This window comes from Anneissia japonica, unplaced genomic scaffold, assembly GCF_011630105.1.
Source record: "Anneissia japonica isolate Jap-2015-1 unplaced genomic scaffold, ASM1163010v1 scaffold287726_len2788222_cov184, whole genome shotgun sequence".
NCBI classification, from domain to species: Eukaryota; Metazoa; Echinodermata; class Crinoidea; order Comatulida; family Comatulidae; genus Anneissia; species Anneissia japonica.
Window position 1 is genome coordinate 865806 of NW_022705125.1, and position 25077 is coordinate 890882.

The 25077-nt window shown below is 36.9% G+C and overlaps 2 protein-coding genes across 2 annotated transcripts in view; both read left to right on the forward strand.

The window, feature by feature from the left end:
- The window catches only part of LOC117105316 (mucin-2-like), a 19933-nt gene extending 17396 nt beyond the window's left edge, over positions 1–2537 (forward strand). The window contains exons 18-20 of the mRNA XM_033246436.1: positions 280–330; positions 1014–2314; positions 2421–2537. Of these exons, the coding sequence (XP_033102327.1) occupies positions 280–330; positions 1014–2314; positions 2421–2537 (1469 nt within the window). The remainder of the gene's footprint in view (positions 1–279; positions 331–1013; positions 2315–2420) is intronic.
- LOC117105317 (mucin-5AC-like) lies at positions 2538–23857 on the forward strand. Its single transcript, XM_033246437.1, has 27 exons — positions 2538–5219; positions 5663–5797; positions 6342–7187; positions 7356–7529; positions 7972–8139; positions 8770–9010; positions 10407–10532; positions 11866–12030; positions 12384–12598; positions 13358–13537; positions 13733–13897; positions 14055–14182; positions 14610–14731; positions 15355–15407; positions 15885–16079; positions 16473–16643; positions 16840–17161; positions 18103–18305; positions 18827–18994; positions 19259–19389; positions 19818–19990; positions 20414–20460; positions 20669–20836; positions 21300–21607; positions 21956–22013; positions 22669–22980; positions 23620–23857. Exons 1-26 carry the CDS (start codon positions 2690–2692, stop codon positions 22965–22967), a joined length of 7491 nt encoding a protein of 2496 aa, XP_033102328.1. The 5' UTR covers positions 2538–2689; the 3' UTR covers positions 22968–22980; positions 23620–23857.
- Positions 23858–25077: the final 1220 nt, after the last annotated feature.

Below are 25077 nucleotides of genomic sequence, written 5' to 3' on the forward strand. Positions count from 1 at the left end.
CGATGATGTCAGTAATAACATGATAAATGTAATTTTAGAAAGTGAAATTTGTTGCCTCAAATACAGGACCAGTTATGTAAAGTTAAGTTGGTATACTACTGAGTTTATTATTTTTATATAAACATTGTCCATTGTAGTATAGTGAATTAGTAATAGTCAATGTAATTTAATGAAATTAGACTTTCATTAGGTTGATACAGTCATGTTAAATTCTCATATATTATTTTTATGTTCATCTGCATTATTTTTTGTATTGATTAATTGTTTTATTTCATCTAGGAACAACTGTGCCACCAACAACGGTTTTAGAGGCAACCACTGAGATTGAAGGTAATTATGCAGTATATAGTATTGTTGTGCTGTTGTTCTGTATGTGTAGCTTGGTAGTGTTACTGATCTTGACTGGTAGTAGTCATAGCATGTACTTTTCTTACTATTCAGCCGAGGATTTAAAATTGCAATTTCCTGCAATGGTCTGTGTTTTAAAAAGAGATGTTTAAGCTCTCATATCTCGTGTTATGTAAGCGTAATAACCACTTATAATATTCCTGAAAACTTATTGGAAAGAATAATGATGGAACCAAAACTGCAGAATTTTCAGATACCTATAATTCATACTATCTATAAATGACATATTTTTAGTTTTATCATCAATGTTGAAAAAATACTTTGAACAGCTTTACACATATTTACGTCAATTTGTGTGTATTCACCAAACATACAGTATGTATTATTATTATTATCAGCCGTGCAAAGAGAAGAATTATTTGTTTTCATTTTCAGCAGGACGAAACACAGAAAAGCACTTCATAAACGTTCAATCAGATTCTGTACAATACTTAGAATTCCAGTGCTCCAACTGAGCAAGAGACAAGCAGAGATGTAGACCGCAGATATAAAATCCCCATACTTTAGTGACTCCCATAAGTTGACCTAGGCTGCTCTCCATGGCTACTATGATGAACATAGGAGAATATCTTTTAAAACTTATTAAAATCCTTTACTCTTTCTAGATCACTGTAGTGCAAAACTTGGACTTGAAGATGGAACCATCCAGCCACACCAGTTATCAGCCTCATCAACAGAAGATGGGAACAGTGTCAGTAATGTTGCACTCAATAGCCCTGTAGATGGAAATGGCAACACTGCATGGGTACCAAAACAGAATGATACAGCTCCATCATTCACAGTCGATCTTCTATCAACCTACATAATAACAGCTATCCTTGTACAAGGTGGTGGGATAACCTCAGGATCATATGTCAAAACTTTAACTGCTCAGATGAGTCCTGATGGTGCAGTTTATAGAAGATACCTGGATGATAACGACACTCCATATTATTTGCCTGCAAATGATAATGATTTTGAGATTAAAAAAATTGGGTTACCAGAACCAATTCAAACAAGGTTCTTGCGCCTCAAAATAGAGGATTTTGAAGGAAAAGAGCCCAGCTTTAGATTTGAATTAATTGGATGCCCTGCAAAGGTTCAAACAACAACTATGACAACAGGTCAACCATCAATTGTGACTACAGCTCAAACGACAGCTGTGACTACAGCCAAACCATCAGCTGTTTCAACAGCTCAACCACCAGCTGTAACAACAGGTGTACCATCAGTTGTGAAAACAGCTCAACCAACAGCTATGACAACAGGTCAACCATCAGCTGTAACGACAGCTCACCAAACAGGTATGACTACAGGTCAACCACCAGCAGTAACAACAGGTCAGCCATCAGTTGTAACCACAGGTAAACCTTCAATTGCAACAACAGGCATGCCATCAGTTGTAACCACAGGAAAACCATCAGTTGTAACAGCTGAACCAACAACTATAACAACAGGTCAAACATCAGTTGTTACAACAGCTCAACCACCAGCTGTAACAACAGGTGTACCATCAGTTGTAACGACAGGGAAACCATCAGTTGTAACAACAGCTCAACCAACAGCTATAACAACAAGTCAGCCATCAGCTGTAACAACAGCTCACCAAACAGCTATGACTACAGGTCAACCATCAGTTGTGACAACATCACAACCACCAACTGTAACAACAGGTCAACCATCAGTTGTGACAACAGCTCGCCCACCAGCTGTAACAACAGGTCAACCATCAATTGTAACCACAGGAAAACCCTCAATTGTAACAACAGCTGAACCAACAACTATAACAACAGGTCATCCATCAGTTGTTACAACAGCTCAACCACCAGCTGTAACAACAGGTGTACCATCAGTTGTAACCACAGGAAAACCATCAGTTGTAACAACAGCTCAACCAACAGCCTGTCTCTTATACACATCTAGATGTGTATAAGAGACAGCCCATAAGTTGACCTAGGCTGCTCTCCATGGCTACTATGATGAACATAGGAGAATATCTTTTAAAACTTATTAAAATCCTTTACTCTTTCTAGATCACTGTAGTGCAAAACTTGGACTTGAAGATGGAACCATCCAGCCACACCAGTTATCAGCCTCATCAACAGAAGATGGGAACAGTGTCAGTAATGTTGCACTCAATAGCCCTGTAGATGGAAATGGCAACACTGCATGGGTACCAAAACAGAATGATACAGCTCCATCATTCACAGTCGATCTTCTATCAACCTACATAATAACAGCTATCCTTGTACAAGGTGGTGGGATAACCTCAGGATCATATGTCAAAACTTTAACTGCTCAGATGAGTCCTGATGGTGCAGTTTATAGAAGATACCTGGATGATAACGACACTCCATATTATTTGCCTGCAAATGATAATGATTTTGAGATTAAAAAAATTGGGTTACCAGAACCAATTCAAACAAGGTTCTTGCGCCTCAAAATAGAGGATTTTGAAGGAAAAGAGCCCAGCTTTAGATTTGAATTAATTGGATGCCCTGCAAAGGTTCAAACAACAACTATGACAACAGGTCAACCATCAATTGTGACTACAGCTCAAACGACAGCTGTGACTACAGCCAAACCATCAGCTGTTTCAACAGCTCAACCACCAGCTGTAACAACAGGTCAACCATCAGTTGTGACAACAGCTCGACCACCAACTGTAACAACAGGTCAACCATCAATTGTAACCACAGGCAAACCATCAGTTGTAACAACAGGTCAACCATCAGGTGTTACAACAGCTCAACCAACAGTTGTAACAACAGTTGTACCATCAGTTGTAACCACAGGAAAACCATCAGTTGTAACAACAGCTCAACCAACAGCTATGACTACAGGTCAACCATCAGTTGTGACAACAGCTCAACCACCAGCTGTAACAACAGGTCAAACATCAGTTGTAACAACATCACCCCAAACAGCTATGACTACAGGTCAGCCATCAGTTGTTACAACTCAACCACCAGCTGTAACAACAAGTGTACCATCAGTTGTGGAAACAGCTCAACCAACAGCTCTGACAACAGGTCAACCATCAATTGTGAAAACAGCTCAACCAACAGCATTAACAACAGGTCAACCATCAGTTGTTACAACAGCTCAACCACCAGCCATAACAACAGGTGTACTGTCAGTTGTAACCACAGGGAAACCATCAGTTGTAACAACATCTCAACCAACAGTTATAACAACAGGTCAACCATCAGTTGTAACGACAGAACCCCAAACAGCTGTGACTACAGGTCAACCATCAGTTGTTACAACAGCTCAACCACCAGCTGTAACAACAGGTGTACCATCAGTTGTTAAAACAGCTCAACCAACAGCTATGACAACAGGTCAACCATCAGTTGTAACCACAGGAAACCCACCAGTTGTAACAACAGCACAACCAACAGCTATGACGACAGGTCAACCATCGGTTGTTACAACCGCTCAACCACCAGCTGTAACAACAGGTGTACCATCAGTTGTGAAAACAGCTCAACCAACAGCTATGACAACAGGTCAACCATCAGTTGTAACCACTGGAAAACCATCAGTTGTGAAAACAGCTCAACCAACAGCTATGACAACAGGTCAACCATCAGCTGTAACGACAGCTCAACAAACAGCTTTGACTACTGGTCAACCACCAGCTGTAACAACAGGTCCACCATCAGTTGTGACAACAACTCAACTACCAGCTGTAACAACAGGTGTGCCATCAGTTGTAACCACAGGAAAACCATCAGTTGTAACAACAGCTCAACCAACAGCTATAACAACAGGTCAACCATCAGTTGTAACGACAGCTCAACAAACAGCTATAACAACAGGTCAACCATCAGTTGTGACAACAGCTCAACCACCAGTTGTAACAACAGGTGTACCATCAGTTGTGGAAACAGCTCAACCAACAGCTATGACAACAGGTCAGCCATCAGTAGTAACCACAGGAAAACCATCAGTTATAACAACAGCTCAACCAACAGCTATGACAACAGGTCAATTATCTGTTGTAACCACAGGCAAGCCAACAGCTATAACAACAGGTCAGCCATCAGTTGTAACAACAGCACACCAAACAGCTATAACAACAGGTCAACCATCAGTTGTGACAACAGCTCAACCACCAGCTATAACAACAGGTGTGCCATTAGTTGTAACCACAGGAAAACCATCAGTTGTAACAACAGCTCAACCAACAGCTATAACAACAGGTCAACCATCAGTTGTAACGACAGCTCAACAAACAGCTATAACAACAGGTCAACCATCAGTTGTGACAACAGCTCAACCACCAGCTGTAACAACAGGTGTGCCATCAGTTGTAACCACAGGAAAACCATCAGTTGTAACAACAGCTCAACCAACAGCTATAACAACAGGTCAACCATCAGTTGTAACAACAGCTCAACAAACAGCTATAACAACAGGTCAACCATCAGTTGTGACAACAGCTCAACCACCAGCTGTAACAACAAATCAACCGTCAGTTGTTACAACAGCTCAACCACCATTTGTAACGACAGGTGTACCATCAGTTGTGGAAACAGCTCAACCAACAGCTATGACAACAGGTCAACCATCTGTTGTAACCACAGGCAAGCCAACAGCTATAACAACAGGTCAACCGTCAGTTGTAACAACAGCACACCAAACAACTATAACAACAGGTCAGCCATCAGTTGTGACAACAGCTCACCCAACTGCTATTACTACAGGCCAACAAACAGTTGTAACAACAGGTCATCCATCTGTTGTGACTACTGCTTTACCTACAGTCATGACAACAGGTCTGCTATCTGTTGGAACAACATCCCAACCACCAGTAGTAACCACACGTACGTTCTCGTTTTTTATCAGGTTAAAAGTCTCCCCATGTATTCAGTACTTCAGCAAGAACTGCTACACATGATGTAATTAATTCACATGGGTAAACATGACAACACACAAATTACAGTTTATTGGTGGATTTCAATGTTTCCTATGGAGATCTATGTTAGAATCTTAATGAAATTGATTGTTTGAAATTGACTAAAACTAAATGCATTTTAATGATTTAATATATATATAAAGAATATGGAATATATACAGCATAAAGAGAAATCTAATTCATAAACAATATATTCATATATGTAATAATAATATATACAACATACCAAGAAATGTTAATAATAATAGTAAGAAATATTCATAGAATCCTATGAAACCTGGTTCAACAACATAAAAATATATGTTAAAAATTAGTAAACATAAATGAGCTCTTTAATTTCATTTATCACAGTGTTCAAGATGACAACATCTGCAAAATGTTTTAGTGGTGAATTTACATGTAGCACCAATAACCAATGCGTTCCTGGACGTGTTGTATGTGACCAGTCATGCGATTGTCAAGACTGCTCTGATGAAGATATGTGTGGTAGGTTGTTAAATTCATAGAGTATGGAAAGAGACTTAGAATATACATACATCTTGAGCTAGGCTGCCAGTCCATTGTCTCCTCTTGGCACCCTTTTTCCATTTTTTGATTTGTGACTGTTGTGCCAATTATTTTTAAAATAAATATGTAAAGGGAAGAGAGCACAGCCTTTTTGAAAATATGTCACGTCCATAGTTACGCCCTTGGCGTTTCCATGAAGTGCACACATAGCCACATAGTTTTCTTGAAATAGAATTGCACCACCTGCAACATTATACTGAAATAGATGTGCGTCTGCTGCAACTTTACTGCGTATAATCGTTTGCAACAAGCCCAACCATATGTATTAATATCATTTGCACTGTCTTAGATAGCTTTTTTAGACCAATTACATGTAAAATGTGTAAATTTCTATTTGCGTGCATTTAATCCACTACAATTTAATCGATCAAGTACAAAAAATAATTTGACTCAAAGAAAATAAAAAGTGAATAAATTGCATTTGGAGACATTTTACAGAAATATATATGTTTTATTTTTAAAGGTTCTACAACTACTCGAAAAAATGTTAATGCTGAGGGGACAACCGCTGAAGGGACAACTGCTTTTGAATCAACAACCAGTATGAGAAGATATACAACAGTTCCTACAACTGTCATCATTCACCCAAATGTTACTACATTACCTTACACAAGTCAGCAAAGAACTAGTGTTTATGTACCAACAACAACTATATTATTACCAACAACTACCGGGGGCCCTGGATCAACAATTTTACAAACCACAGGTTTAGCAACATCGGTCTCAACAACATCCAATACCTTACATACCACTATTGGCCAAAAAACAACCGTTGGTCAACAACCAACGACTGGTCAACAAATAATCACTGAACAACAAACAGCAGCTGGTGAACCAGTTACTACTGGTCAAACCACTAGTGTTCAACCAACCACTAGTCAAGAAAAGACTACCTTTCAAACATTCACCGAAGGCCAATCAACATCTATCAATGTTCAAACTACTGGTCAACAAATTATCACTGGCGAAGCAATCACCACTGGTCAACAACTGACCAGTGGCCAAGCAATCATCACTGGTCAACAACTGACCACAGGTCATCAAGCAACCACTGGTCTACCAACAATCACTGGTCTACCAACCACAGCCGGTTTACCAACGATCACTGGTCAACCAACCACCATTGGTCTATCAACCACAGCCGGTTTACCAACGATCACTGGCCAACCAACAACCACTGGTCTACCAGCAACAACTGGTCTACTAACCACCACTCATGAGATAACCTCTGCAGAACCACAAACTACCACAGTTATCACAACTAATTTAAAAACAACAACAATTTCTGTGACAACACACAAGCCAACAGGTATTATGTTATAAAATAATCTTCAAACAAACTTATGCAATACTTGTTTTTGTATTTAGTCTCTGCTCGGTGATGAATCTACATATTATGTTATATAATTGAGTCAAATAGAAGTTGTATTTCGATAACTGTAAATATGTGATTCCTTTACTCATTTATATATTGTAGCTACTGTACCCACCACACCTTGCCAGTTCGCAGAGTGGGGCTTGTGGAGTAATTGCAGCGTCGCATGTGGTACCGGAAACCGTACTAGGTCACGTAGCTTCCTCAACCAGGCAGACTGCCAAGTTACAGACGATAACTATGAGACAGAATTTTGTAATGACAAAGCTTGCCCAAGTAAGTTACAGTCCATTTGTTCAATACGTCTAGGATGAACTACTGTATTGTATGCCAATTTCTCATTGCATACCTGAACCTAAATATTAAGGTCATTCTGCAGCACTCTGTATTAAAATGGCCATTAATAATAATAATGTAGGGATTTATACTACGCCTTATAATTTTTACTATTCCTGGTCATGGGATCCATATTTTGGCAAACCGGCACAAAATGCAACCTACTCCACTCCCCAGCGAAGGTTCGAACCTCCGGCCTAATGGGTGAGAGACTGAAACTCGAACTGCTGTGCCAACCACTACCAAGCCATCAACCTCATTACCTAGTTACCAGACCCAATATTTGCAGGGAATAATATAGGTGGGTGGTCATTCAGGTCTCACTACAGGCCCTACAGTGACATGAGTTATTACCTTTGATAATTCTCCTTCTTATCTTTAGCTGATGGAAACTGGACGCCATGGGGTAGATGGTCCGACTGCTCTGCCACCTGTAATGGCGGTTCATCATTCCGCTATCGCAACTGTACCAACCCACCACCCAAAAACAATGGACGTTATTGTGATGGAGATCCAATTGAGCAGATAGTATGCAATTCAACTCCGTGTGGTAAGAATATTTGTTGTGCTTGAAGGTTCCATCTAAGTTTGTTTTGTTTTCTGGTGATTCCAATATCATAATAATATATTTTAATATTTTTCAATTTTTGTTTGTATATGTATCCCATAGGACCTCTATGAGTTTTATTAGTGCTGGTGATCATTCCTTTTTTGTTGTGTTTTATAATATGCACATAAACCTAGACTTTCCTTTCACCTAGCTAGAACAATGCCACTGTATTGGCTTTCTAGCTATGCCCCACATTTTTGCACAGGGTTTTGGCTTTTGTAAGCCTTTTCACACATAGTCTCAGCTATTGTTTAGTTTCCAACCAATCACCAGCAAGTCTCAAAAACCAAAACATATAAGTATATCACTTTTTTTGGATTTCTGCAGATATTCTCCTGAAGACGATTGAAGCAACTCAATCGAAATGTCGAAATATTCTCAACCAACAACAAAATTTCTTTTCAGAACTATTTACGTAGTGTACCACAAGCATTAATATAATATATACACATGAACCTTGAAGTAGGCCTAAGTTTATAGGAATATTTTTAAAAATAACAGAAACAAGCAGGTCAACACAATAATTATTATTATTATTATTTCATGACCATATTATTATTATTTTTCCAGAAGAAAAATGTGAGAACGGTAAAGTTTATGACAGCAATTGTACAAGCTGCCCTTACTTCTGTTCTGATCTGCAAGTCGGCAGTCGCTGCGCTGAGCAAGTATGCGAGCCAGGGTGTCGTTGCCCCGATGGATTTTTGGAGCAAGATGGACATTGTGTTGAGCAATCTCGGTGTGACTGCTTGGATGAAAATGGCCTAAGTTATCCAGCAGGCTTCATTTACAGTGATGAATGCGTGAACTGGTTAGTACCGTTCCATTCTCAACATTATTATTGTTATCATCTGCATTACCATCACTGCAAAATATCTAGCCCAAATTTCTACCAGGACTAAATCATCATCATCATTATAATCATCAACATCCTTATTCTTTTGTATCTATATTTTTGCCGGTTTTATTTACTTATTTATTTATTTATTAAATATATTTTTTATTTCATAATATTTATTTATTTAATTTCTTTCTGGAATCCTTTTTGAAAAGAAACCTTTGAGTTTAAAAAGGTCATCCAATACTCCCTCCTACCTTATTATTTTTTTTAATTTTTACCTAGTGAAACAACATCATTATCATCATCATCATTACTAACTGTATTATCCTATTTAATAATAATTTTATATTCTCGTAATTATCATTATCATCGCCCCTCTATTTGTAGCCATTATATAAATAACAGTTTTTGTCATCATTATCCATCTGTCATTATTATCATTATTGTTTAATCATAATCATCATCAATATTTGCCGCCTTCACAAACTTCAATTATTTTGATAGCTTAACCGTGGAATTTTGTCCCGTAGTTAACATATTACAAACCAAAATGTATGAGTTTTGGATCATTGTTGGCAATCAACCCAGGAATTAAGGTTATTGTAAAAACCTGTCTAGGCTATCTTCTTTTATTTGACAAAAACATGCGACATACCTAAATATGGTCATGATAACATCACATTATGACCATATATAGGCACATCATGACTATATATAGGCACATCATGACCATATATAGGCACATCATGACTATATATGGGCACATCATGACTATATATGGGCATACAACAGTTTTTTGTCAAAGAAAATTTGAGAGTGTGGACAGAGCTTAAGAAGACGTTGCTGATCAACCGATCCTCATTTCAAAACGTTGTTAGCCTGGTTCTCACGAGAGCCCTGGTATCTGGATCGGGAGCTAACCGTTAGCGCTAACCATTAGCACCTGCATGAGAACGCCTGATCGGTTAGCTTTAACCGTTAGCAGTATCCGGATACCGCTAACGTTTAGCAAGTGCTATCGGTTAGCAAGTTGAGCGCGTTTTTATCATCAGCCAATCACATGTACGCATTTACAATTTCCAGTTTCTTATTGGCCAGTGATTCGATCATCATATTTTTGGTATCTGTATTGGGATTTTCTCATATGGACGCACAGCAGCCGTGTGAGAACATAGCCACTGTGGCTTGGAAACATAAATCTTTCTTTTATCAAAATAACACATCAGGCAATGATGTCTTGCGTTCAAATTACCATAGAGAAAATTGATTTTGGAGCAGGAATTATACATAGAAGCATTCAGAGCTTGTTGTTAACGTTGTTGTTGTTCTTTCTCATCTGTATTGGTGCTGATTTGTTTTTACATAGCACATGTACCGATGGTTATCTAATGTGTGATGAGTTGGATTGTGCTGTTGATTGTGGCTGGAGTACTTGGTCGGAGTGGACTGACTGCACAGCTGACTGTGGCATTGGACAAACGACTCGATTCAGGTGTGTTAAGCTTTGTTTCCATACAATCACTACACGCTATCACCAACAGCTTTCAGTGATGCTGATTGGTGGGTCGAATTGTGGAGTCCTCCCGATAGCATCAGGGACTGCTAAGCAGTACATCGATTGCACTGAAATCACTGTAGCGACAGTGTAGCGACAGTGTAGCGATTTTAAGGAAACAGGCTCTACCAAATATCAATATTATTTATTTTAACTACATATATATTTTATAAACACATACTTTTATTTGTTTTGCCAAAATTTGCCAAACATATCCAAATACAAGCTACTGCAAACAGCTAAAAAGCTCAAATGACAACTACCAAATTAAACAATAATTTTGAATTCTATACAAAATGCCATTGTTTGCTTTTGTATAGGAAAGTTTTTGAAGAGTTGGAAAAAACTAATAAAGAATATTATTGCAGTATTAGTACATGTCTAATAAATTGGATGCTACCAATCTATTGAGGATGACAACCCACCCTGAAAAGGTTTTTAAAAAAAAGTTGTCAATGAATATTACCAGAGTTTTATTAGCTTTTGTAAAATTGTAAAATGTAACTACAATAGTAACATTTACCCTCTAAATAAACAAATAAGATAATCTTCAAATAATAATGTATTTATTTTTCTAAAGCCCTTTTCAGATAGACGTTGCCGCAATATTGCGGTAAGCATGCTGACATAATAACCGGCATATACCCTTCACACAGCGCCTTTGTTACTGCAATATTGCGGTAATCTTACACTTTTCTGTCTGATAGGATCCTATAGTATTGGCGGTTCAACTTTAACCTTGTTTGCTTATGCACAAATGCACACTCCAGCTTGATTGCTGCAATATTGAGTAGACCCTTTCAGACAGAGCAAGCCAGTAACTGTTATCGCAATATTGCGGCAATGTTACTAGTTTGCAAGGTGGCCTAAAGTAAGCCGGCATATTGGCGTATGGACCCTTTCAGACAGAAACCCATGCCGGCGTGCTTACCGCAATATTGCGGTATTGCAGCTCTGTCTGAAAATGGCTTAAATAAACTGTTTACAGTTTGTCCTGGTAATGGACCTTTCTGAAGTGTCAGGCAAACTTAACAACTGACCAATCAGAAAAGAGCCAGGAAGACGTGTGTGTCTCACAAACATGTGTTGTCCCACAAATGCACATGTTTCCGTATGTTTTTACGCTGTGGGTTTGTGGGACCTTGGCAACAATATCCAAGGGGGCGTGGCCTACTGGTCTATTACGTCACCTACTTACACAATTGCTGCTGATGTGTGTCTTTCATAATTGTAATTTATTAATCATTAATTAATTTAATAAATTTCAAAGGTCTCCAAATAATCCTCCACCTGCAAATGGTGGAGCTGAATGTGAAGGTGAAGAAGCTGAAAGTAAGAAATGCGACTCCGGTGTTGAGTGCCCAACCCATTGTGAATATAATGGAAGAATCTATGAAGACGGTGAGAAGGTTACCGAAGATCTCTGCAATGAATGGTAAGATCTACAAGCCTAATCTATCTTAAGCTCTGTCCAGCCTAATTTATTTGGCAAGGACATGTCACATCCCTAAATATGGGGGTGATGCCATATATCATGACAATATATAGGCACATCATGACTACATATTGGCATATATATAGCGTGAACAGAGTTTGAGATAATTTATGGACATTTTTCATCAAAATTGGAATTACTGTACTAATAATTAATCACTGATAATAAATGCATTGTATTCTACTCTATATCAAAGACATACTGTATAAGACGAAAGTAGAGGAATAATAGAGACAGTAATATTCTTTTATGTTGGTATTACATTGTTTAATATAAATCTTTAAATGTCTTAGTATCTGTAAGTCTACTGAGCTAGTTTGTACCAACAACACCTGTGATGGGGCGTGGTCGCCGTGGTCACCATGGTCCTGCTGCAATGCCACCTGCGATGGTGGAAAACGTCTACGTAGCCGCTCTTGTTCCATGCCATACCCAAGCAATGGTGGAATGCCTTGCAGCTCAGATATGGAGACAGAACTGGAAGATTGCAACACCGAACCATGTCCTGGTAAGTACAGAGCAGTATTTCATTTCATTTATTTAACCGAAAATGATGAGAGGTGAATAAGTTGATGCACACAATGATGGTGATGACATTAATGATCATGCTAAGGTTAATGATAGTAGGTGATGATGAGGATTATAGTAGTGATGGTAGGAAAGATATTGTCATTATTTGCACTCAGACTGTTAAAAATTGATTCAAAACATATCTTTATGGTCAATTGTAATATTTCAATCTTTATTGGATTGTATCTTTTTGTGATTTTTTATTTATGTTGTCTTTGTTCTTTGTAGTGTTAATGTTTGATACGCTTGGCTTTTTAAGTCATAACCACTTCTTTAGAAGTTCCAGGACTTAACTTTTTTGAGTCGTAATAAATAAATTAAAAATGAAATTAAATGGTAGGTGTGATAATCTTGGTAATGCTGATTCTGCAATATGGTAATGGTAATAATGATAGTTGATAATTGTCATATTTTAGTGGCAAATCCACAATTTCGCAACAGAGGTTGGGGGGGGGGTACTTTTACAAATTGAGGGTGTAGACCATCTCAATCTTACCAACCGGGGCTGAGATAAGAAAATTTATGATTATGGCACTTCTAGATGGCCAGAATTGGCACTCTCAAAATTAAATTAGAATTATCTTTTTGTTCTCCACATTTTTATATAATTTTGAAAATATTAGGCCCCCATGAATTTGCTACTGCATTTGTTTATAAAAATTGTTTTCACAACCATGACATTTACCTCTTTACAAAGTACATGGTAATTGGTGTGAGTGGAGTGATTGGACTGAATGCAGTGAAGATTGTGATGGTGGTAGCAAGACCCGATCACGTGAATGTGAATGTGAGGTACCACAGTTCGGAGGTCAGGAGTGTCCTGGAGGAGCTGACGCCAGTACTGAATCTATTAGCTGCAACAACTTGGCTTGTCCAGGTAAAGTATCAGAATTTTTGGAAAATGCATTGCTTCAAATCCATAGATAATACAATGGATAAATTCATGAGCAAGTGATGATTAGATTTTGGGCCCCTATTTAAAAATTAACAGTGTTCAAGGTTTGGTGCCTACTATAAATAATATAATTTAATGTATAACATGTTTAACACAATAAATACATTTATTTTATAGTTGATTGTGTGTTTTCCGAATGGAGCAATTGGTCAGAGTGTCCAAGAACATGTGGTAGTTCCACACAAGTACGCGAACGGTCACACATTGGTCCTTTCAACGGCGGCAGCGAATGCGTCGGTGAAACACGAGATATGCAGCAGTGTAATCTGTTTGCATGTGATAGTAAGTTTAATAGTAATTATTGAACGAAACAGAGAATGTCATTTATTTTGGATTAATATGGACAGTTTGATAGAACTGGGCTCTGTGACTTATCTCTCTGCCTCAGTTGATAGATAGAGAAAACATTTGTTATGTAACCTCCTATTGTTTTTTAAAGGTTGTGACAGCCCATTTGAGACTGTTTCATGTGCATCACCATGCGAAAGGTCTTGCTTGGCCAGACAAAACTCAACCATTGTATGTAGTGATACTGATGTATGCCGAGTGGGATGCCAATGCCCTGATGTAAGTGTTATCAGTGAACAGTGAAATGTTACTCTAAAGCAGCCATCACCCCTTCATATACGTACACTTCTATAAGTACATAATAGTATTTTTAATATATTATTTCACTTTAATTTGGTTACTTTATACTTAAGTTTAAGACGTCCTTATTTAACAATGGGATAAACGGCAGATAAAGATTGTTATAAAAATTGATGTGAGACACATTGGTTTTGCCAAAAAAAAAAATCACAACATATTATTTTGCATATTTCCCATAGATAAAGTCTTATATGTTACAAAAAAAAAAAAAAAATTCCCAGTTAGGTTAAAAGTCATCAAGATCAATATACTTACCTTTGGTTGTACATGTTTAGAAAGATAATGCATAAGTCAATGTAATGGATTTCATAATCCAAATTGTATATGACTGTATTCTTGTCCTTAGGGTTTGTTTGAAAGTAACGGTGACTGTGTGCAAGAATGTCCTTGTATATATCACGATCCAAACACAGATGAGACCATCGAGCTATCTCCAGGAGTTGAGATCACAAACGACTGCAATACATGGTATTTGCCATTTTTTTATTTTGAATTTTCAAATATAGTTTATTATAATATTTAATTGATTATAGGGTACTGTAAAAGGAAAGCATTTTATAAAGTAATAGCAGTTAAATTCTGAAGTTTAGGAGTTTAGTAGTGTATTTGCCTGATAGCATTTCAATATGAAGAACCAATAATATGTTGAAGGATAGTGTCCATTAAACTATAACCGTCCATGATGTGACATACTCAAACAAATTTCAGCATGGTGCGCGAAGGTGCGACCATAATTGGAGTAACATTTAGCACTATTCTTTGTGTGTATATTTCTCCAATGCTACAGTATGCCTACACTATCGAGTTCTATATGACAGTTATCTGCGATTTGCCCATAATGGGCCTGATAAAGTTGTACCACTCCCATATATGGGCAAATTGCATGTATTTGTCTCAAAATATTGATAATGAGGAAAGAGGAAAGAGCTTACGAACAGAACACAGTTTGAACAGAATACCAGTGTAGAGTGGTTAAGGATATTATGCAATTAATCAGAATTAAAAGTTGAATGTACACTATACGTAGTGTGGAATATGTAAAAGTGATTGTTAGTGCCTTTGCTTACTGTCAATTATTTGTTTTCCTACAGTACATGTTCTGATGGTCTATTGATGTGTTCCGAGGATACCTGTGATGGTAAGATATGAAATTGCCTTTGTCTTTTTTAATTAATATTATCATTACTGTATTATTATTTTTATACAACATAGAATATATATTTTAGTTATAGTTATTGAAGAATTTACAATTGGAATTAATTGAAAGTTACGAAAACGCCTAAACCAAAGATTTTCAAAAGTCACTTACATGGAAAAGGTGTCCCACGCTGTACTAAGTTGATTAGATGCTTTGGCATTCTGAAAGAATATTATTAGATTTAATGACCATTTTCAAATATTGTTCACATGCTATGGATGACTCATCAGTCACATGATAGAATCTAAAAATGCCTTATATGAGTCTTAAAAAGTATTTGACACCAAGACAATAGGAATGATTGATGGAAATCTTGAACCCACCAGGACTTTCAATAAACGTTTCTGAATATTTATGAGTCTGTCGTCATGTACCATCTCTCTCCTTCTATACATTAAGAAATCTATAATCCTTTCTTATTAGTCATTGGCCAATGGAGCGAATGGGGATCATGGTCATCTTGTTTGGGACTGTGTGGTGAAGACGCTACACGTGCTCGCTACCGTTCTTGTAACAACCCTCTGCCTAGTCCATCTTTTGAAGATGGTGGCAGTGGCTGTGGAGGAGTTATGGAAGATGTGGAACATGAAGAATGTGATGACCTGCCACCCTGTCCAAGTAAGTTCTTGTGTAATGTTTTGGTAATGGCTTAATTAAATTTTCATTATATTGATGATTTAAGTGGATACCTGGTCGGTTCAAACATCAATGTTCTGATTACTGCAGTAATAATAATGAACCTTTTCACTAAACCCCGCCCGTATCGTTGATAAGATCCCACAAAACTACAATGTTAAAACATACTGGTACACAAGCTTTGGGACAACGCATGTGCTTGTTCTGATTGGTCAAATGTTAAGTTAATTGACACTTTGGAAAGGTCCATAGTATCCTTCATTCCATATGGCGTTTGATCAATTGGCTGGGTAACAATCTAAAGCTCGTAGATAGTAATATGCACATTATATATCTACCATTAATATATTATTATCATTATTCTTATACACTTAGTTGATTGTGGATACACCCTGTGGTCTGATTGGGGAGCCTGTAGTGCTCCATGTAGTGGTGGAACTCATACACGGTCACGTACTAGCGGAAATCCTCCAGCATCGAATGGTGGCAGGTACTGCACTGAAGACCTCTCACAGACACAGGCATGCAACGTCGAAGCTTGCCCAGGTAAAACTTTATAATTTGTACCTAAAAGTTCAAACCATTTTGTTAGACATAATGGTCGTAGAAGTTTGTATGTCATCTTTACTAGACGTTACCTAAACAAGAAAATAATATATGATCACATAATCATGTTTGTAAAAAAGTTAGCAAGTGATGTTGTAACCTACAGTTCACTATAATATTATTTTTTTAATTACAGGAGAGAAGTGTGAAGACATTGGTCGAGTATATAGTGAATGTGCCAATGCATGTGAGCGAGAATGTTCGGATCGGCATAACTTTGTTACTTGCATCGAAGAAGCCTGCAAACCTGGATGCCGATGCCCAGAGGGTCAGTTACTTCAAGATGACCAGTGCGTTCCTATTATGGATTGTCGATGTGATTTGCCAGATGAGTATACGAAGCAGCAGACTTCGACAAAAGCACCGTCTTCTAGTCTTGGGTTGGGTTTCCCTATTGGTAGTGGACCAAACGGAGCATTCATGCCAAATGATACTGTATCTTTCGAGTGTAATGAGTGGTAAGTCATCAATACGTCACGAATACCGTGCTACTAAACGCATTTTTTGAACAATTGTACAATACTTATTATCATCATTTGGTGGGATGGGGTTAGTTGAGTGGGCGAGCGGTAAGGCCGGGGCATATACCCTGGTTTGAGCTGCTACTCTTTCAGGATTCGGTAGGCAGAACTAAGTCTTTTCGGATAAGAACTTATAATGGAGCTCCAGTATGCACATTTGGCTTGTGTGCATGTTAAAGAACCCATTGCATCTTGCGGAAGAGTTGGTGTTAACCCGATGCAATGGTTCAATTTAGTTTCTGTCGTAGATGAATTATGTGACCATGAAGCTACTATAAGTGCTCTTTACGGCGCCTACGTAGTCACAGACCCATACAAAATTCAGCACAATGACGTTGCGAGTTATGGGCTATTCACCTATCTTTACCTACCGTCCATTACCTATCATTAGAATCATTCAAAGATAACAATAGGGAGATTTTGCAACCTTACAAAAACGATAACAAACATAAATACGCCATCTTCATCCTCGTCATCCATGGCTAAGACATTCTTGAAATACATAGACGGACTGAATATGATCGTTGATTCACATATAAGACATGGATGCCCTGTTTTGGGATGGATAGACTAAAAAGTTGTTGACTTAAGGATACGTATATACATAATCAAATAATGTCAGAGACAAAGTGCCCAAAGAACAGTAGTAAACAGAAACTGCACTTTTTACCAACATGTCTAAAGCTCTATCAACACTATTCATGATGAACATGATGATGTCATAGCACATCCACATTGGCATGCTGATATCATGTCATACGGTACGAAATCACATACTGTAATTGTCACATTGTTGTGAGGACAGAGCTTAACGCCAATCACCACTAAACACATTGAATTTAATTCATTATTTATGCAATTTCGATTTTGTTTTAAAGCACATGCTTAGGGGGCCACTTTGAATGCACTGGCATACCATGTCCATACTTTGGGCAGTGGAGTGAATGGACCGCCTGCACATTAGAATGCAATGGAGGAGTACATGAACGTACCCGAACGTGTTTCAACGAAGCCGGCGATGATTACGATTGTGAAGGACCTACAACAGAAGAAAAGCCTTGCAATGAAAACCCTTGTCCACGTATGTTTTTTTTTTTTTTTTGCTATTTTCGCCTTTGGGCTTGAAAAAGAAATAAATAAGTAAAATAAATAAAGATTGATAAGTGCCATGGCAACCAAGTGAAAACATATGATTCATTTCAAGTGCAATTTAGATTAGGCAGAAAATGGGATTTTAATTTTTTTTTTTTTTTATGACGCTGTTTTGTTAGAAAGTACCACAACTATTTGTTTGTTTATTTTTTTTGTCTTCGATACGATAAAAAATATGTAACAAATATGTAAAGAATACAAAATTCACATGGAATAAATTAAAATAGTTATACTATCAGAAGTTATTCTGATGGTTAATTTATCTTCAATTTATTATTTAATAGTATTTTGTAACAAATTCCTCTTAACAGTGTCTATTAATGGTGTGGATTCTTTATATAATCAGTCATAACAGGCCTCCGTTTTTCAACTTACTGAATCCGAGAGACTAGAAATGTTCTATAGTAAGTCATCGAGTTATTTTGTATTTGTTGATATTTTTAATTATAGAGGATTGTGTATACTCTGAATGGGGTGACTGGAGCAATTGTAGCGCTTTGTGTGATGGTGGTATATCATCACGTATCCGAATCATTAACATACCGAGTGCCAATGGTGGAGATGAGTGTTCTGATGTCACCACTCAACGCCAAAACTGCAATGTTGACCCATGTTCAGGTAATTTCTGTTCTATTTAGATTTGTTAATTTGATTGATCGTGCATGATGTTGATGTTATATTGGTGGTGCTGTTAGTGATAGTGGATGAGGATAGATGATAATGGTGGTCGGTTGGTGATGGTGAAGGTGTAGGTAAAGATTTTATGGTGGTGGTGATGACGGTGATGGTAATATTGTGGTACTAATGTTAAGGGTAATTATTATGGTAGTGGTGATGATGAAACTAATAATAATAAATAATATTTACTTTCATACTCCACAGACGAATGTCCTGCTGGTATGGTAAAAGACGACTGTGCCAACCGCTGCCCAAGCACCTGTTCCGATCTCCATGATGATTCAAGCTGCAGTTTGGATGAATGTTTACCTGGTTGTCACTGTCCAGGTGATATGGTCAGTAGCAGTTTTTTTTGTTTTTTTTTCATGTTCTTATTTCTAGTCTCAAATTATATTTATTATGGTTTGTTTTTTCTAAAGTCGAATTTTGGAAACCAGACTAAACTTAATCCGATCCAGACTAAATTTAAGAAAAATGCTTTGAAAAAACTTACTTTACATTTCTGAGAAACAATGAAAGTACCTATAAAATATAGTAACATTTAACACAATCTGAAAAACTAACCCAGCATCACATACATACAAATATAGTAACATTTAACACAATCTGAAAAACTAACCCAGCATCACATACATTTTGATATATGAAAAAATGCTTGATGTGCAATAATCATTCCAAAAAATGACGTAAAGATATTAAATGCCACGATTTTTATTTAAATTCTGACGGTTGTATATTTTATGTGTCTGTATAATTCCGATAGGTTCTTCAAGATGGAATCTGTGTCACTCCTGACAGTTGTCGCTGCATAGTCGACATCTCTGTATTTGGTGAAAATCTGCCAGATATTCCAGATGATGTCACACCAGTTGAACTTCCAAACGATCTTCTTGAATTCCCACCAGGAGTGGTTTTACAAAAGCAATGTAACACTTGGTAAGATGATAAATTAATAGTAAAACGTTTTGCAAATACTATTTTAATACTTTTCTTCATCTGTTAATTAGATGCAATTATAATTGTGATGTCATGCTTTGTTTATTTTCTAAGCATTTTATTCCAATCATTTTTTAAAAACATTTTGACCACGTATATATCAAATCACAAGGTTGACTTTTTTCTGACAGTGTAATTGGCCTAGCCTAAAAAACACATGAATATTCAAAAGCTAACACTACAACCAAACTTTATACTTAATGTTGTACTCTTTGCAACAACACTCACCCCAACATACACCCATGCGTAGAAAAGACAAAAAAAAAATGGATCAAGTATGGACAGAAATTACAAAAAAAGTATAAAACTTTAGTAGATATTTGCCCTTTTTAAGTCTATTTTTGTTTTTGTTTTCCCCTTTAGTACTTGTGATGGCGGTTCCTTTAAATGTACTGAAGCTGACTGTAGAGGTAAGAAGCGGCCTATTTAGTTTTAGATATAGGACTAAAATCTTAGATATCCATGGAACTTTTTGCAGTATTCATGTATAGTTATACCCACAAGAAATAATAGTAATAAATAAAAAATTCTTATAATTGAAGTAGTCTTGATTGTGGTGTGATGATAAAGGATTTTAAACATTAAATGATTTGTACCTCTTATTAATTTGTATTTCAGTTGATTGTGGCCTAAGTGAATGGTCCGAATGGAGTGAATGTTCACGAACATGTGGTAAAGGCATCAGGACCCATACACGAACTGCCAACAATCCATCAGCCCAGTACGGAGGCTTGGAATGTGAAGGTGAACTCGTTGAGACTGAAGAATGTGATGATGCTCCGTGTCGTAAGTATTGCCCATTTGGATTAGTTACCAACCATTTATATATTGGATTCAACACATTCCTATTAAACTGTAAGGTAAAGGACATCCCATATTCATTCTTGAACATAGGGAATAAGCTGTTATTCCATCGCACTAAGCCTCAGCATTGTCTGGTAGAGTGGCCTGAGTTACTATCAACTATCCATTTATACTCCCGGGTGGAGAAAGACAAACATTAGGTAAAGTGCCTTGTCCAAGAACAGTGAAGGTTCCAACCCTCGTAGTTACTGTGCCAACCGCTCCCAAATTCAGCAAATTGGGAGGGTAGCATAGTTTAGAACGGTCATAATTTTATAGTGTGCCCGTGGTACCATTATTAATTATTTGTATTGTTGCGCTGTTGTCGCTTTAAAGTATGAATTTATTATTAAATAATATAAGGCTTATTATTTTCTCATTAATATAATTATTCATTTATATCAAGTGTGTGGTGAAAATGAAGTATGGACCAACCAGGCAACCACATGTGTGCCAACATGCGCCACAATGCATGACGTAATTGAAGTGATGATCGAGGAGCCGTTCCAGGCATGCATGTGCTCCCCAGGTTATTACCGAAATCAGGATGGTGTCTGCGTCTTACCGACACAGTGCGAATGCTTGGATGAGGCTGGGAATGTCTATGAAGCTGGCTCATTGACACCTTCTGAGGACAAATGTGAGACGTGTTTATGTGTCAATGGACGTGAAGAATGTACTTCTAACTGCCCAGAACCACCAGTTTGTGAAAGGGTAATTTAAAGTTCAATCAATCAATCAATAAGAATACAGCTTCTACGTGCACTTTCTAAAAAACACACATCTCCTAAAACATGCCCTCTATTGTATATAAACTTCTACCTACATATTACTGTGCATGGATGCACAAACACGATAGCTGACGTTTCAATTACGTCATAAAAATCTATGAATTTTATGCCATGAATTTAGAATATCATTAATTCTTTCTAGTTTTTCAACAATAAAAATAAACGATTTGAAATTATATTGTGTTTATATTTTTGACCCACACTGTATGTATTTATTAAATAAATAAATTATTTTAAGGTTTATTAAAATTTATTTTCACAATATCCACAGGGTTTCACATTAGTTGAAGAGCCAGGCCAGTGCTGTCCTGTATGTCGCGAGGTCCATGGTAAGACAATATTATACTAATTACTGTTTACAATAATCAGTGGTGTATCTAGAGGTCTTGAATGGTGGGGGGATGAGGAGGACGCGAAGGTGAAGTAGGGGGCTCAATGATCAGTTGAGGGGCGCTAATTCGTAAAATATGGTGATTTTTAACTACTTGACTGTGATTTTAGGGGGGGGCGTGCGCCCCACGCCTTTCCCTAGATACGCCACTGACAATAATTATTATTCGTAATTGCTATTATTGTTTTAATAATTATTAATAATATACAGTAAAAAGCCTGATTGCATAAAGTAGAAATGTATAATTTGACACTATATACATAACATTTATTTGATAGAACATTTTGAGCACTTTTGTGCTCTTCCTTAGTGATAGTATGCATGTTACACGTGTGAATACTGATTTCTATTATAGTGGCTGGATTGTTAATTGGCTGATTTTAGTGAAACCACCAATGCCGATTTATTTGAATAAAGCGATTATTGTTGATATAGGAGTGTACATATAAATATATATTGCTAAAAAATACCATATGACACTCTGTAAGCTACACTGTAGTATGGCATCCTGTACATACTAGTATATGATTTTATGTGAAATGAAATTAATAAATCTATCTGCTAAATCCTAACATTTTCTTTTTGTATCTTAGAACCAGGTACTTGTAAAATGATTGAACAAGTTATAAACGTCACTAACGAACAAGGGTGTGTTGCCCCCGATGTTCCAGTGACAATGTGTGATGGGCGCTGTAAGTCCAGCACAACCATCTTACTTCATGAACCCTACATTCAGTACAACTGCAAGTGTTGTCGTGGCACGTATGGCGGGGAAGGCGAGACCAATGCTTACGACCGCATCACGTTAACATGCCCTGATGGATCAACCACGCATGCGATCATCGCTCGTATCTCTAAGTGTGAATGTACCGAGGGGTGTGGCAATGAATAACGATGTTCAAAAGGTGAGATGATATATATATATATATTTATGTATTAGTTTAGTGTGTAAAATACGGTAGAACACCTATTAATCCTTTGGGATAAAAACAAGTTGGTGTCCCATGAATAGGGGTTTCCCTCATTTCGTTTCAAACAAAGTATCCCTTAATATGTCCCAAAGGAGGAGGTTCTACAGGTACAGTATTAAATACTATGTTATTACCTTGTACTAGTACTAGCTTTCAATTCAAATTTGAGAAAATATTTACCTCACAAATTGATAGATGCGTAAATAATATAATAAAATGTTTTTCAGAGTAAAAAACATCATAAATTGAATTAATAATTTGAATTTGAAATTATATATGAAGGTATCTTTAGTCAAAATATTATCATGACAGCACAAAGTTGAATTGAGTTAAAATATACAAATAGCAAAATATGAAAAAATCACAAGCTAATATAAAGATTTGCAGAACATTTTCACAAAATCACACACTTAACAAAGAACTGAACAAGATTATAAAACATCAAATTGGAGTTAAAGTAAATTTATTGTTGTTATTATTATTAGTCATTATTATTATTGAAATTATTATTGCTGATAACATATTATTTGACAGATTTAAATGACAAATTCAATTATATTTCATTTTTATCAGATTTTGCCACAGACAGACGAGATATGAACCTGCCGTTTTTCTGTAGTTCGACTAGTTCAGCTGCTAAGGACCAAAAAGAAGATTGATGACCTTTGAATTATGGATTATTCGCTAAAGTAGTAATTTATTTAATGATGTAGATTGATATATTCTAGATTTTTATGAATGTAGGCGTATTTCTGAATCTATGTCAATCAATCAATAAATTATTTAATTAAAGTTCTCATGCAATATGAAATTACTAGATTGCTGTGTGTTTCTTGTGATTGAGTTGGGATTCGACAGTCATATAGTAATTTCATTAAGGACAGGGTGTTTGTTACGAAGTACTGCCTAGGCTAGCGCCTTCGCAAATCTGGAAGGAATATATTGTAGCACGTGGTAGCACCATCCTTTGGCCGTCTTACCGTTAAAGCCAATTTTGAGTATATATTTCAATTAAAATTTCGTAAAATAATAATTTTTCACTAGCATGAATCAATCAATGACTGAACGAGGATCTGTCAAATTGCAAAAGCAACACTGGAACTCGTGAATTCATTATTCATTATTCATTACGGCCCTCGGATGGCGCTGCGCCCCCCCCCCCCATCGAAAATATATCCTAGCGCTACCACTGCATGGGCCCCATGAGTACCGGTAATCATTATACTGTCTTATTTTAATTTCCTATTATTAAATACTGCGAACCATTTTCAATGTCCCGTTCTCGCTTTGCTCCTTTTAGGGGCGTTGAGGAGTACCGTACTCATCCAGATCTGGATGTCTAAAAGCACTGTTATCACATCCAACTGATGGCGTTAGGATCTGCCTGAAAGGGGTGGGGGACGCTAAAGGTCCCGGAAGAGGGGGTGGGGGCCTAGGCGAGCATAGCGAGCCTCATTTGGCTGGGGGCCAGGTCACCAATTTGTGACAATATATGTATGTGTTTTAATGTCGAAATTAATTTTCAAAACCGAACATATTTCAATAAAACAACGAGAAACAAAGAGTATGCAATGTAACCAACTAACTTATTTTCAAATCCGTTTTCCATTTTATATTATTAAAAAAACACCGTATTACATTACAATACTATCCTCCAATCATGGCGAAATCCATGTTTTCCATAATCCATGTGATTGTGATTTATTAACAACAAAATTATGAATAAGAATAATGTCTTACTGTAAAATGTAAGGTCACCAATTTGTGATATTATAATTATGTTTTTTAATGTCAAAATTAACTTTAAGAACCGAAAATATTTGAATAAATAAACTTATTTTGAAATCCGTTTTCCATTTTATATTATTTAAAAAAACACTCTCCCAGGCCGGCACGCGCAGCACCCGTCGCTCTTCAAGATCCTGCATACTCCACTGGATGCTTTGTGTGATTGGCTATCCCTGTTCCATTTTTGCGCAAAAGTTTCGTAAATTCCTACTGTATATATCACCACCTTATCAAGAATCTTGG